This window comes from Bos mutus, chromosome 19, assembly GCF_027580195.1.
Source record: "Bos mutus isolate GX-2022 chromosome 19, NWIPB_WYAK_1.1, whole genome shotgun sequence".
NCBI classification, from domain to species: Eukaryota; Metazoa; Chordata; class Mammalia; order Artiodactyla; family Bovidae; genus Bos; species Bos mutus.
The window spans coordinates 42,823,406-42,837,979 of record NC_091635.1 but is presented as its reverse complement, the minus strand read 5'-3'; the positions used below and the strand labels follow the sequence as shown (position 1 = coordinate 42,837,979).

The 14,574-nt window shown below is 46.3% G+C and overlaps 1 protein-coding gene across 1 annotated transcript in view; it reads left to right on the top strand.

Annotated features, from left to right (window-relative positions):
• The first annotated feature begins 1,308 nt into the window (after positions 1 to 1,308).
• LOC102268987 (galectin-9-like) overlaps positions 1,309 to 14,574 on the top strand; it is a 56,612-nt gene continuing 43,346 nt past the window's right edge. Inside the window, 1 exon segment of the mRNA XM_014478519.2 lies at positions 1,309 to 1,347. Within this exon segment, the coding sequence (XP_014334005.2) occupies positions 1,309 to 1,347 (39 nt within the window).

The following is a 14,574-nucleotide window of genomic DNA, read 5'->3' as shown; positions in this document are numbered from 1 at the left end:
ATCCTTTCCTTTAACAAGGTGCTGGAGCCAATTAAAGACATTTATTTAACATAGTGACCCTCCTCCATGTCATTCAGAAAGTTCTGCTGCTGTTGCTGCTAAGTTGCTTCAGTCTTGTCCGACTCTGTGCAACCCCACCGACAGCAGCCCTCCAGGTTCCGCCGTCCCTGGATTCTCCAGGCAAGAATACTGGAGTGGGTTGCCATTTCCTTCTCCAAGGCATGGAAGTGAAAAGTCAAAGTGAAGTTGCTCAGTTGTGTCCGACTCTTAGCGACCGCATGGACTGCAGCCTACAAGGCTCCTCTGTCCTTGGGATTTTCCAGGCAAGAGTACTGGAGTGGGGTGCCATTGCCTTCTCCGTCAGAAAGTTCTAGTATGTCTAAATCTTCTCTGCTCCCCAGCTACAGCCCAGAAGGAAGGGAGAAAAGAGAAAAGAAGGGAGAGAGAAATTCTTAGAGAGGAGGGATCAGAAGTTCCTGGGGCATCATTAAACACAATGATAAGGTAACCTTCATGATAAGGTTTTCTATTGATATTCATAAAACATTTCTTTCCATCTGATCATATATTGTTTTGTTTCTCTTTTTTTTTTTTGACTGGACCATGCTATATGCATGTTCTTAGTTCCCTGACCAAGTATTAAACCCATCCCCCCTGCAGTGGAAGCAGAGTCCTCACCACTAAACCACCAGGGAAATCCCTCCATGACTAGGTTTTTATGTGAGGAATAGAATTTTAGAGGGAACATACCCCTTTTTGAGGCCCCAAGAAGCCTTATATGGCTCAGGCTATCACTAATGAGCTGTGTGACTTTTGGAATGACCTTTAAACACTCTGAGCCTCAGTTTCCCTATCTGGAAAATGGGTATAACCAGGCCTTCCCTGCACAACCTCCACCCCGTGCACCAGTAGCACCCAGCTGCCTGGGCCCCAACAAGCAGTTCTGTTTCTGTTTGGACCCGCAAGAGACAGCCACGTTCTCAGGAACAGTGACGTCTAGAAGCTTGCTGCAGTATGAGTGTGGTCAGGATCTCTGAGCCGACGTGAACCTCTATGTACTATTGGATCTCAGTGCAGATCACAGGAGGCGAGCAGAGGGGAAAGGGCCCTAGGTGAGGAGCACCACTTCCACCCTCTCCTCTCCTCTCTACCTTTCTCCCTTTTTCTAAACCTACATCATCTCCCGGATCCTCCCCCATTGAGTAACAGTCCAGGTGCTTTGGTTTCTACACATTTTTAAGTTCTCCAGGTGCAGTGGTCTTCCTGGCCAGTGTGTAAAGCGACAGTGGCCACAGAGGTGGTGGAGAGATGGCCTTCGTGGACACCCAGTCTCCTTACAGAAACCCAGTGAGTTCCAGGGCTGGGGGGTGGGGTGTGTCTCAGTGGACAGGAAGCAGCTCTGGGGTTCTAAGAAAACAACTCCTGCAGGTGACAGAGGAGGGGAGCAGCAACCTAAAAAGAACACGGAAGGGCAGACACAACTTCTTCTCCACGACCATCTCTTGGGTGCTGCTTAGGACTGCGGTGGGTAAGCATCCCCAGGATTCCTGCATCTGACAAATGTTTACTGAGCTCACTGTGGGTGCCTCTACTGTTCTAAGTAATAACTAGAAAAATGATGGTTGTTCTGCATGAAGGGAGCAGGGCTTCTGGGCTGGGTAACAAGCCAGCATGGCAGCAAGAGACATACTTTAAAGATGGCCTCTCTGTGCTGAACCATTTACTAGTTGGATGACCTCAAGCAAGTTGCTTTACCTCTGGGCCTCAGTTTCTGCATCTATATAATGGGGTTAATCCTGGAGTGTGTTAATCCCCAGATCTGGAGGAAGACTAAGCGAGCTTGAATGAAGATTGAGAGATCTTGAATGATGTCTGGCCCACTGCACGAGCTCTGAAAGTGTTTAGAGTTGTTAGGAGACTGGGCGCAGCAGGGAAGGCCTCCTGAGGAGGTGTCTGCTCTCTGAGGGGCAAAAGAGCAAGGCAGGGCAGGTCAAGGGAGTGTGAGAAGGGGCCATCTCAGGAGTTGGGGGGAGCTGGGTGCCCCTGCACTGGGGGGTGCAGAGGGCTTCCTTCTGTGCCTTTTGGCTTCCTGTGTGGAGGCTCCATCACAGGATGCCTTGTTTAAACCAGGGGTCCCCCACCTCCAGGTCACATGCTAGTGTTGGTCCAGGGCTTCTTAGGAACTGGGCCCCACGGCAGGCAGTGAATGGCAGGCAAGTTAGTGAAGATTCATCTGTATTTACAGCCACTCTCCATCACTCGCATCCCCTTGTCCTTGGAAAAATAATCTTCCACAAAACCGGTCCCTTTGCCACACAGGTTGGGGCCAGCTGGTTTAAACCCTTATCACTCCATGTCATACATGTAAAATTGAGCCTCATAGAGGTGGAGGTCACTTGTTCAAGGCCCCTGGATGGAAAGTGGCCAAGAAGGGAGGTGCCTTAATTCCTCGGACCTGGAGAAAGGAGGTGCCCACATTGCCCTGTGGGAGGAGACAGGCAAAGAGGGGACGGCCCCAGGGCAAGTGGTTTCTCACCGTGTGCTGGGCCCGACGCTGCGGTAGGAGCCTCTCCTGCCTCAGCATCCCAAGAGGCTGGGCAAGTGGGCTGACTGAGGGCTTCCTGGGCGTGGGGAAGAAGAGGGCTTCCTAGACACACACCAACCTCCACTGAGGGAAAGACATGCACACTGAGGTCCCTACACTTGGAGAGCTACTGTTTATTCTGTCTCTCTTTTAGACACCAGATCTGTTCATGTGCCATCAATGTCACCTGTCCTTTCCAATTGTCCTCTTATTTCCCAACTGAGCAGACACAGGCTGGCCTCTAAGGAGCCACTACTTGACCCCAAAGCCTCTCACTTCTAGGCACATTTCTCCGCTTCCATCTTGGACACAAATTTCTTTACCCATTTTCTCCTTATTTTTAGAAAATGATACTCTAAGGGCAAAATGTGGTAATTGCACAAAAGCACACTAAGTGCAAATTAGGTGAACAAAAGTGATGGCAACAAACTAGAGACGGGTACCAGCCAGCCACACAGGTGGTATGCAGATTCCCGGATGGGTGTCAGTCAAAGTGCGAGCACCTCCTGTTCCGCCCTTGGCAGTAAGCCAGGACACCAAGCCCTGTCTGACTTCCTCCACAAAGGTTTCCTGGGAACTTTCAGACCAGGTGCAGTGACAGTGACATTGCCTTCCACTTCAGCCCTCGGCTTGAAAACACAGGGTACATGGTCTGCAACAGGAAGCAGAAAAGAAGCTGGAGCCTGAGGAGTAGAAGATGCAGACGCCTTCCCAGAGGGGGAGCCAATTTGAGCTCTGCTTCCGGATACAGAGCTCAGAGTTCAAGGGGAGCAGGAACTCACTTCCCTTCAGCTGGCTGTCCCCTGGCCCCATCTGGTGCTGTGGACAGTGTTTAAACAGTCACGTGAGCAACACCTTTGTACAGAGAAGAGGACCATTTCCTTGTAAGGCTAAGGCTGCAGTCTCCTTCCACACCTTCACCTGTAACTCCAGGTGCACCTCTTGCTTCTTTTACTCTGGAAATAAGCACTAGATAAGTTACCATGGTACTTTTTTGGCCTGCTGGGTCCTTAAATCCGAGTTGATTTCAATCTTCTGCTCTGGCTTTTCTTCTGCTCTAGGTCCCTGGTAACATCTGAGTTTCTGTTACACTGTTGCTGCCTTTCAGTTCAGTTCAATTCAGTCGCTCAGTCGCTCAGTAGTGTCCAACTCTTTGCAACCCCATGAATCACAGCACGCCAGGCCTCCCTGCCTATCACCAACTCCCGGAGTTCACTCAAACTCACGTCCATCGAGTCGGTGATGCCATCCAGCCATCTCATCCTCTGTCGTCCCCTTCTCCTCCTGCCCCCAATCCCTCCCAGCATCAGAGTCTTTTCCAATGAGCCAACCCTTTGTATGAGGTGGCCAAAGTACTGGCCTTTATCCAGATGTTATTAATGGCTTTGTTTTGCAGGGCATTGCACATTGCTTTTGGAAGTAGAGCAGTATCTCTGGGCTTGGGGGGATGGGAGGGGGAGTGAGTACATCCATGTCCCTGCTTCTCTGTGTGAACGTGGATGTCCCCCTCATCCTGCTACATGACTAAGTGTAGAGGTTGTGTTTGGATGCATTTCGGGTCCCAAGCATGTTCTTGTAACTGATACAGCTCTGAAGACTGATGCCCAGACCTACAGAGGATTGATGTGAAAACTACAGACACAGGTCAAAACTTCTAGAGGCAGGGGTCCCAGAGGCTCGGGTGTGCTCCCACCTGGCCAGGGCCCACTACTGGCGTGTGCTCTCATCTCAGCAAGTGATGGTCAACGAGAAGAGCTTCATGTAATATGAACGCTGCGTGCCCTTTGGTCAAGTCACCACCATCTGAGTCACGGAATCTGCACAGCTGTCCTCCATCAGCTTCCAGGTCAGGCTGTCCCCTACCCGGGGCTGGGTGTGGGGCCCTGTCCTCTGTGTCTGGGCCCTGCTGCATGGACCCAAATTCGCCAGCCAGTCTTCTACCCAGGGGCTCTGGGGACACCTCTGGCTCCCTTGTCCTGCCCTTCTTGTGTCCCGTCTCTCTTTGGGATATCTGCTCAGTCTGCTGGACTAGTAAGGCGCTTGTCTCTGTCACTCTCTGTCCCCACCCTGCTTAGGAGGCCGTGGGATACTTAAAAAAAACTGGGCTTGGGAATCAAACTGAATCCTGCTCAGATTCCCAGCTCTGCCATTCTCATCGGCTGGGGGATCTTAGACACGTGACTTCACCTTTCGAAGCCTTGGTTTTCTCACCTGTGGAATGAGCAGTCTGAGGCCCCACAGCTCACTGTGTGAGTTCAGTGAAGCGACAGATCAAAGAGCACAAAGTAGCCTGCTGGGGACACTCAGGTCTATTTGATCATCTCTGTGTTTTACAATTTTTGAATGTTTCACCAACATCTAAAAGGTCAATTGTAATTTTGCAAGATGAAAATTTTCTGGAGCTGGACAGTGGTGATGGGAGTGAATTTAACACGGTTGAAATGTATTTACTCTTAGTATGGTCAGTTTTCAGTGATTTGCATTTCAGCACTGTTTAGGAAAAGAGATCAGGCAGATTGCTCTTCCTCCTGAGGATGGAAAGGCCCTAGGAGACAGATTACCTCCAGGGTGCTCACCAGAAATTTCCAGACTGGCTGACTAAGTCTTCATTCCCGGGGAAGGTGGAAGCTACCAGCTAGGTCAGGTGTCACACCTAGGTTTGGTATCATGGGCTTCAGTGAAAGTGATGCCATTTTGAGCCTGTGGTTTTCTCTTTAACTATTCCCCACTTATTGAGCAAACTTTCAGCCTAACCAAGAGATCAATCAGAATTTGAGGTCTTCAGAATTGAAAGAGACACCTGTACCCCAAAGTTCATCACAGCACTGTCTACAATAGCTAGAACGTGGAAGCAACCTAGATGTCCATCCGCAGACGAATGGATAGGAAAGCTGTGGTACATATACATAATGTAATATTATACAGATATTAAAAAGAATGAGGTAGATGAAACTGGAGCCTATCATACAGAGCGAAGTAAGTCAGAAAGAAAAACACCAATACAGTATATTATTATGGAATTTAGAAAGATGGTAACGATGACCCTATATGTGAGACAGCAAAAGAGACACAGATTTAAAGAACAGACTTTTGGACTCTGTTTGAGAAGGCGAGGGTGGGATGATTTGAGATGATAGCATTGAAACGTATATTACCATATGTGAAATAGATCACCAGTCCAGGTTCAATGCATGAGACAGGGTGCTCAGGGCCAGTGTACTGGGATGACCCTGAGGGATGGGATGGGGAGGGAGGTGGGAGGGGGTGTTCAGGATGGGGAACACATGTATACCCATGGCTGATTATGTCAATGTATTGCAAAACCCACTACAATATGGTAAAGTAATTAGCCTCCAATTAAAATAAATACATTAATTAAAAAAAAAAAGAATTTGCTGTCTTATCATCACTGTCAGCTACCAATCTATAGTCACTGTAGCTTTGTTGACACCATGTGTGGTATCTAGAGGTCATGACTTTTAACCTAAATCCCTGTGATGTTTGTAACTGAGCAGGACCCTTGGGGGCTTCCTAAGACATCCTTACGCCCCGTGTTTGTAATAAACCTTTAGCCTCCTAGGCTTTCCCCAGTTCCAAGGAAAAAATTTAATCAGCAAAGTGAGAAAATGCAGAAACAAAGGAAAACAGTCAAGCAAGACAAAATAATACTAGTTTATCCATTCAATACTCAAGGACCTTTAGTTCTTCCTCAAGGACTATAGAAAATATTCTGAGCCAAATCCTTTGTGCTGTTTGCAGGTACAGAAATCCCCTCTAGGTGGAAGGAGTTAACTGTATGCTCCCCACAAGGACATAGAACCTGGAACCTTGGTGATGTTGACTCCCAGTTACCTCACCACCAACCAATCAGAAGATATCCATGAGCTGATCACACACGCTGCAACCCTCTCCTTCACTGTCTTTAAAAACCTTTCCCTGAAAGCCATCAGGGTTTCATTTGGGTTTTTTAAGCACTAGCTGTCTGGACTCCTTGCTTGGTGCCTGCAATAAATCCTGTACTTTCCTTCACTGCCCACTGCTGTCAGTAGGTTGGCTTTATTGCACACGGATGAGTTATTAGTAAGTGGAGGCTAATCTAATCTAGATAGTTACGGATAGATTTGTTTTATTCTCTCTACCTGGTTGATCCTGCCACTAATATATATGCTTGTCTCAAACGTTAAGCCGTGCATAAAGTGTGAATGGCTGGTACAATGAAACTGCAGATAGCTCATAAAATCTGTGTGGCTCCTTTGGTTGCTTGATTATTGCAACTGGATTATAGTTAGTTATAATAATCGTTGCTTAAATTTATTCTTTGTTTTCAAATCGTGCTTTTTCTTTCCCTGACGCTCTATGTCGTTATCAATGTTACTAGCAGCGTTGCTTATATCCTGTCGAATTTATAAGATTACAGTAACCAGTGTGTAATCGGGCTTCCCACAGAACTTCTATGGCTAAACATTTTGATAAAATCTCATTTATAACATAAAATAATTGCAATAGTGTGATTCTAGATATGGGGAGAAGCAACAAGGAAAAATGACTCTTGGATTAAATTAGGCAGAATCCAGAGAGTCTTTAATTATTGATGAGGCCTGTTCAAAAATTTAGCACCTGAGTGCCTATGAAAAATTTTTGCCAGATCTGGGATGAGCCTTCCAGTGCCATGGGACAAAGGTGATCGTGAAATGTGTCCCAAATATTGGTCAACTTCCTGACCAAGAGAAGAAGACCTGAGAAGCGGAATCAGCGATTGCAGCCCTTCAACGTGAGACAGTGAGCCCCAAGAAAGGGGAATACCTGCCATCTAGCAGGCATCAGATTGCAGCCACTCCCTATGGTGAACCTTGAGGAAATTCTGAGAATACAGGATTACAGGCCCACAAAGAGCTGAGGCACATACCAAGGACAAAATTTTAATGAGCTCTGACTCTTAAATCTTCCCACATATAGAAAAGTGCCAAACTCCTTAACTTGAAATGCTGCCTCTTGGGTTTGAAGTTCAGTATTTCTAAGTCTACAGGTGTCAGGTAGGCACTTTCCAAAGAGGAACAAAAAGAAGACAAATATCAACATTTGGAACAGAGGCATTAATGGCAGACACTCCCAGAAAGATCCATCTGATTAAGCAGAACGCTCATTACTCCCTTTTTCCACAAGATTGTGGAATGAACTTTGACAGTGGAGAATTGTTGCAGAGAAGAACCAATTCTGACTCCATGTTGGAACTGTTTCTTTGACCTGCTTTTTTCATTGCTGTTGTTTTTATAAGCATACATAATGGTCTGCCTCAAAGGACACTGCCCCTCTGCCTGATTGTTAAACTAAAGTGACTTTGTTCAGTTTATGGAGAGATAATCTGACCCTGCCCATCTGTGAATTGCTACAAAGAAAAGAAGAGATTAACACACTCCTTCCAAAGGTTGGCCCTTCCCAGAGAAATTTTGCAAGACTTATGGCCCCTTTTACTTTACTTCCTCATTGCCTCTCCCACTTTATTCTGCCTTTTGACTTTGGTTCCTCCCTGCTTCTCTCTTTGGTTCTATAAAAGAACCTGGCATCCAGACCCAACAAGATGGTCATTTTGAGACATTAGTCTGCCATCTTCTTGGTCAGCTGGCTTTCTGAATAGTAATATTCCTTGCCTCAGTGCCTCGTTTCTCAGATTTATTGGGCTGTCATGTGGTGAGCAGAGTGAGCATGGACTCATGGTAATATGATAGTGTTTTTGCTTAATCCCTGTGACATTTGTAACAGAGCAGGACTATATAGGGGCTTCCTGGGACATCCATACCCCCATCTCCATGACTGTAGTAAACCTTTAGCCTCCTAAGCAAAGTGAAGAGTTAGTTGCTCAGTCATGTTTGACTCTATGTGACCCCATGGACCGTAGCCTGCCAGGCTCCTCTGACCATGGATTCTCTAGGCAAGAATACTGGAGTGAGTTTCCATTTCCTTTTGTAGGGGATCTTCCCAATCCAAGGATTGAAGGCAAATTCTTTACCATCTGAGCCACCAAGGAAGCTCATAGCCTTCTCAGTTCAGTTCAGTTCAGTCGCGCAGTCGTGTCCCACTCTTTGCGACCCCATGAATCACAGCACGCCAGGCCTCCCTGTCCATCACCAACCCCTGGAGTTCACTCAAACTCACGTCCATCGAGTCGGTGATGCCATCCAGCCATCTCATCCTCTGTCGTCCCCTTCTCCTCCTGCCCCCAATCCCTCCCAGCATCAGAGTCTTTTCCAATGAGTCAACTCTTTGCATGAGGTGGCCAAAGTACTAGGTCTTCCCAAAGTTCCAAGGAATAAATTTAATCAGAGATGTGAAAAAAATGCAGAAACAATGGAAAACATTCAAGGAAGACTAATAACAATTTAGCCATTACTACCCGTGGGAGACCCTCACCTCGCTAACCCCTTGTGCCAATATTTCCTCAGCTGGTGCAAATGTTGGATGGGCCCTTGTGGTTCTTATTACTATTATAGAATGCATCTGAGCAGCAACCATCCGGGGGCTTTGAAACAATAAGGATTATTCGTCTCATGTCCTGTGGCCTAACAGGACAATGGCCAGTGGGGAGGAGAGAGAGGGAGCACAGACGTGGAGTTCTGCCTTTATTAGAGTCCAAGGGTGCTGTGGTAGGCAGGAACCAGGAGGCAGGAAGAGAAATGTAGTTATCTAGATTCCCTAAGGCTTTCTAGAAAGGAGAACTTCATGGCAGAGGGCGCAGAGAGGGCTGGTCTAAGAGCTTCCCTAGAAGCTGTGATGTATTTATGCAAGATGGGTGTTTGAAATGGATACTTTGGCAATCAGAAGTTTAACGCCAGGCCCTTAGGATCAGGCATTTTCCATCATGCCTCAGCATTTAATATTCCCACCAAAGTGCAAAAGGCCTCCTTTCTCCACGTCCTCATCAACACTTGTCAGTTTTCGTAGAGTGTGAGGTGGCCGATACATTTAGAACAGATGCTGTGCTCTACAGGGCAGAGAACAGAGACCCTCAGACAAATGTCTAGAATTTGAATAATGCAGCTCTGAGGGCCACCTCTTGCCTGCTTAAGACCAGAGCCAGGGCCTGGGAACTGGTTGTGATGATGGCATGGGGATGCCAGGCTGCTGAGGTCAACTGTACCAGGCCCTGGGTCTTAAGATGCCTCCCTGCTGTCTCCATTCATCTGAAAATGCATTTGCCTTCAGACTTGGCTGTTGCCCCTCCCATCCTACAGGGTGGGAGCAGAGGGCTGCGGGCTCTTCTTTTTGGGTTGGATTCCCTGTGACTCAGTTGTACTCATTTCACATGCTAGCAAGGTTATGAGCAAAATCCTTCAAGCTAGGCTTCAGCAGTGTGTGAACTGACAACTTCCAGATGTACAGTCAGGTTTAGAAAATGCAGAGGAACCAGAGATCAAATTTCCAACAGTTGTTGATCATAGACAAAGTAAAGAAATTCCAGAATAATATCTTCTGCTTCACTGACAACACTATGACCTTTAGCTACGTGGATCACCACAAAGTGAAAAATTCTTAAAGAGATGGAAGGACCAGCCCACCTTACCTGTCTCCTGAGAAACCTGTACGAGAGTCAAGAAGCAGCAGTTAGAACTGGACATGAAACAACTGAGTGGCTAAAACTGGGAAAGGAGTAAGACAAGGCTGTACACTGTTGTTGCCGTTATTCAGTCACTCAGGCACGTCCACCTCTTTTCGACCCCATGGACTACAGTACACTAGGCTTCCCTGTCCTTCACCATCTCTCGGAGCTGGCTCAAACTCATGTCCATTGAATCGGTGATGCCATCCAGCAATCTTGTCCTCTGTCATCCCCTTCTTCTCCTGCCTTCCATCTTTCCCAGCATCAGGGTCTTTTCTAATGAGTCAGCTTTTCACATCAGGTGGCCAAAGTATTGGAGCTTCAGCTTCAGCATCAGTCCTTCTGTGAATATTCAGGATTGATTTCCTTTAGGATTGACTGGTTTGACCTCTTTGCTGTCCAAGGGACTCTCAAGAGTCTTTTCCAACACCACAGTTCAAAAGCACTAAAATTGGGAAAGGAGTAAGACAAGGCTGTATATTGCCACCCTGCTTATTTAATTTCTATGCAAAGTACATTATGAGAAATTCAGGGCTGGGTGAAGCACAAGCTGAAATCAAGATTGCTGGGAAAAATATCAATAACCTTAGAACTTGATGATACCACTCTAATGGCAGAAAGTGAAGAGAAACTAAAGAGCCTCTTGATGAGAGTGAAAGAGGAGAGTGAAAAAGCTGGCTTAAAACTCAACATTCAAAAAACAAAGATCATGGCATCTGGTCCCATCACTTCATGGCAAATAGGTGGGGAAACAATGGAAACGGTGACAGACTTTATTTTCTTGGGCTCCTAATTTTACGTTCTTGGGCTCCCTGTCTCTAGCACGTGGCAGGGACCCACATGACTTCAGCTAAGTCTGTAGTTGCTGTGTTTACTCCCCACCCCTCTTCTCTACAAAACCTGATCCTGGGTCTCTGTTTCAGTCAAACATTTAGTTCTCCTGTGTATTCTTGCCACCTCTTCTTAATATGTTCTGTTTCTGTTAGGTCCATACCATTTCTGTCCTTTATTGTGCCCATCTTTGCATGGGCTTCCCTGGTGGCTCAGATGGTTAAGCGTCTGCCTGCAATGTGAGAGACTCAGGTTCGATCCCTGGGTCAGGAAGATCCCCTGGAGGAGGAAATGGCAACCCACTCCAGTACTTTTCCCTGGAAAGTTCCATGGACAGAGGAGCCTGGTAGGCTACAGCCAATGGGGTTGCTAAGAGTCAAACACAACTGAGCTACTTCCCTCCCTTTGCATGAAATGTTCCCTTGGTATCTCTAATTTGCTTGATGAGATCTCTAGTCTTTCCCATTCTATTGTTTTCCTCTATTTCTTTGCACTGATCATTGAGTTCAAACAGGTATACCTTTCCTTTTCTCCTTTGCCTTTCATTTGACTTCTTTTCACAGCTATTTGTAAGGCCTCCTCAGACAACCATTTTGCCTTTTTGCATTTCTTTTTCTTGGGGATGGTCTTGATCCCTGCCTCCTGTACAATATCACAAAGCTCCATCCATAGCTCTTCAGGCACTTTGTCTATCAGATCTAGTCCCTTGAATCTACAACACCTAAAAAGGTCAGGAGCAGTTTTACAAAGTGAAAAAGTTCTGGAGTTCGGTGGTAGTGATGGTTGGACAATTATGAGAGTGAGTTTAACACCACTGAAATTTTGTATACTTAATATGGTCAATTTTACCTGATATATATTTCACCACTGTTTAGGAAAAGAGGTCAGGCAGATTGCTTCTTCCTCCCTGGGATGGAGAGGGCCCAGGAGATTCATTACCTCCCAGGTGCTGACTAGAAAATTCCAAACTGGCTAATTAAGACTACTTTCCTGGAGAAGGTGGAAGCTACAGTTAGGTCAGGTGTTACACCTAGGTTTGGTGTCATGGGCTTCAGCAAAAGTGATGCCATTTTGGGGCATCAAAAGTGATGCCTGTGGTTTTCTCTTTAACTAGTCCCCACTTTTGAGCAAACTCTCTGCCTAACCAAGAAATGCAATAAGAATTTAAGGCATTAGCATCACTCTCAGCTACCATTCTATAGAACCCACAGCTTTGTTGACCCTTGATGTGGTATCCAGAGGTCATGACTTTTGGCTTAGCCCGTGTGACATTTGTAACCAAGCAGGACCCTATGGGGGATTCCTGGGACAGCCCTACCCTCCATGTTTGTAATAATCCTTTAACTTCATAGGCCATCCCCAAATTCCAAGGAAAAAATTTAATTAGAGAAGTGAGAAAATGCAGAAACAAAGGAAAACAGTCAAGCAAGACAAAGTGAAAACCATTAAACATAATCAAGGACATTTACTTCTCCTCAAGAGTTATTGATAATATTTTGAGCCAAATCCTTTGTGCTGTTTTGCAGAAAAAGAAAACCCCACCAGGTAGAAGAAGTTAACTGTGTGCTGCCCACAAGGACATAGAACCTGGAGGCTTGATGATATTGATTCCTGATTCCTCATCACCCACCAATCAGAAGATATCCATGAGCTGATCACATACCCAGCAACCCTCTCCCTCACCCTGTGTTTAAAAACCTTTCTCTGAAAGCCATTGGGAGTTTCTGTGCTTTAGGCACTAACTGTCTGGACCCCTTGCTTGCTGCATGCAATAAATGCTGCACTTTCCTTCACCACAACCTGGTGTCAGTAGATTGGCTTCACTGAGTGTGAACCAGCTCTTAGGAGTAGAGGTAAATCTGATCTAGATAGTTATGGATCAATTGGAAACTCGATGAGGTGTGTCGTGAAGGAATGGGTCCCATGCCTGGGTCCCAAAGTACGTGAGCAGTGGAGAAGAGAAGAACATTGGAAAGAGAATGGTCTTTCTACTTTCTCTGTAGAGAACATGTCAAATCTTCATCACATGAAGAAGCAAAGAGCAACCAAAAAGCTGGAAAGTATTAAATATCTAGGATATTTGTGAAGAAAAGTATTATTTTCCTGAATTTTGTGATGTTTGGGGTATTTGTTAACTGCTATGGTTCAAGGGCATATTGAAAAGCAGAGATATTACTTTGCCAACAAAGGTCCGTCTAGTCAAGGCTATGGTTTTTCCTGTGGTCATGTATGGATGTGAGAGTTGGGCTGTGAAGAAAGCTGAGCGCCGAAGAATTGATGCTTTTGAACTGTGGTGTTGAAGAAGACTCTTAAGAGTCCCTTGGACTGCAAGGAGATCCAACCAGTCCATTCTGAAGGAGATCAGTCCTGAGTGTTCATTGGAAGGACTGATGCTGAAGCTGAAACTCCAATACTTTGGCCACCTGATGCAAAGAACTGACTCATTGGAAAAGACTCTGATGCTGGGAGGGATTGGGGGCAGGAGGAGAAGGAGACGACAGAGGATGAGATGGCTGGATGGCATCGCCAACTCGATGGATGTGAGTCTGAGTGAACTCCGGCAGTTGGTGATGGACAGGGAGGCCTGGCATGCTGCGATTCATGGGGTCGCAAAGAGTCGGACACAACTTAGAGACTGAACTGAACTGAACTGATGGTTCAAGTATGGTGTATCCGCACCCCCCCCACCCCAATTTGCATGACCACTATCATCCATTTCAGCCACAAGTAATTTTTAATCTTTGTTTTAAAAAATATTTATTTGGCCACCTGGGGTCTTGGTTCTGGCACGTGGGATGTCTGTCGTGGCATATAGAAGTCTAGTTGTGAAGTGAGGGCTCAGTAGTTGTGGCCCTTGAGTGAAAGTCGTTCAGTTGTGTCCAACTCTTTGTGACCCCATGGACTATACAGTCCCTGGAATTTTGGAGTGGGTAGCCAGAATACTGGAGTAGGTAGCCATTCCCTTCTCCAAGGGGATTGAACCAGGGATCCTGACCCAAAGATCAAACCCAGGTCTCCCTCATTGCAGGCGGATTCTTTATCAGCTGAGCCACCAGGGAAGCCCAAGAATACTGGAGTGGGTAGCCTATCCCTTCTCCAGGGGATCGAATTGGGGTCTCTTGCATTGCATGTGGATTCTTTACAAGCTGAGTTACCACGGAAGCCCTTCATTTTAAAAAATATTTATTTATTTATTTGACTGCCTGGGGTCTTAGTTCTGGCACATGAGATCTTTGTTGTCACATATAGGAGTCTAGTTGTGGCACGAGGAGGGCTCAGTAGTTGTGGCCCTTGAGCTTACTTGCTCCACAGCATGTGGAATCTTAGTTTCCTGACCAGGAATTGAACCTGTGTCCCCTGCATTGCAAGGAGGATTCTTAACACTGGATCCCCAGGGAAGCCCCATCAGCAGTTTTTATATATGGATGTGGTAATGGTTTTCATTATGGTCACGACATAGCATTTGCTTTTTAAATAAATGCGTATAAGTTTGTTTATAGGAAATTGGGAAGTAAGGCTGGTCCCAGGCAAGTCACACAAAGACTGAAGGCAGAAGCATCTGTGT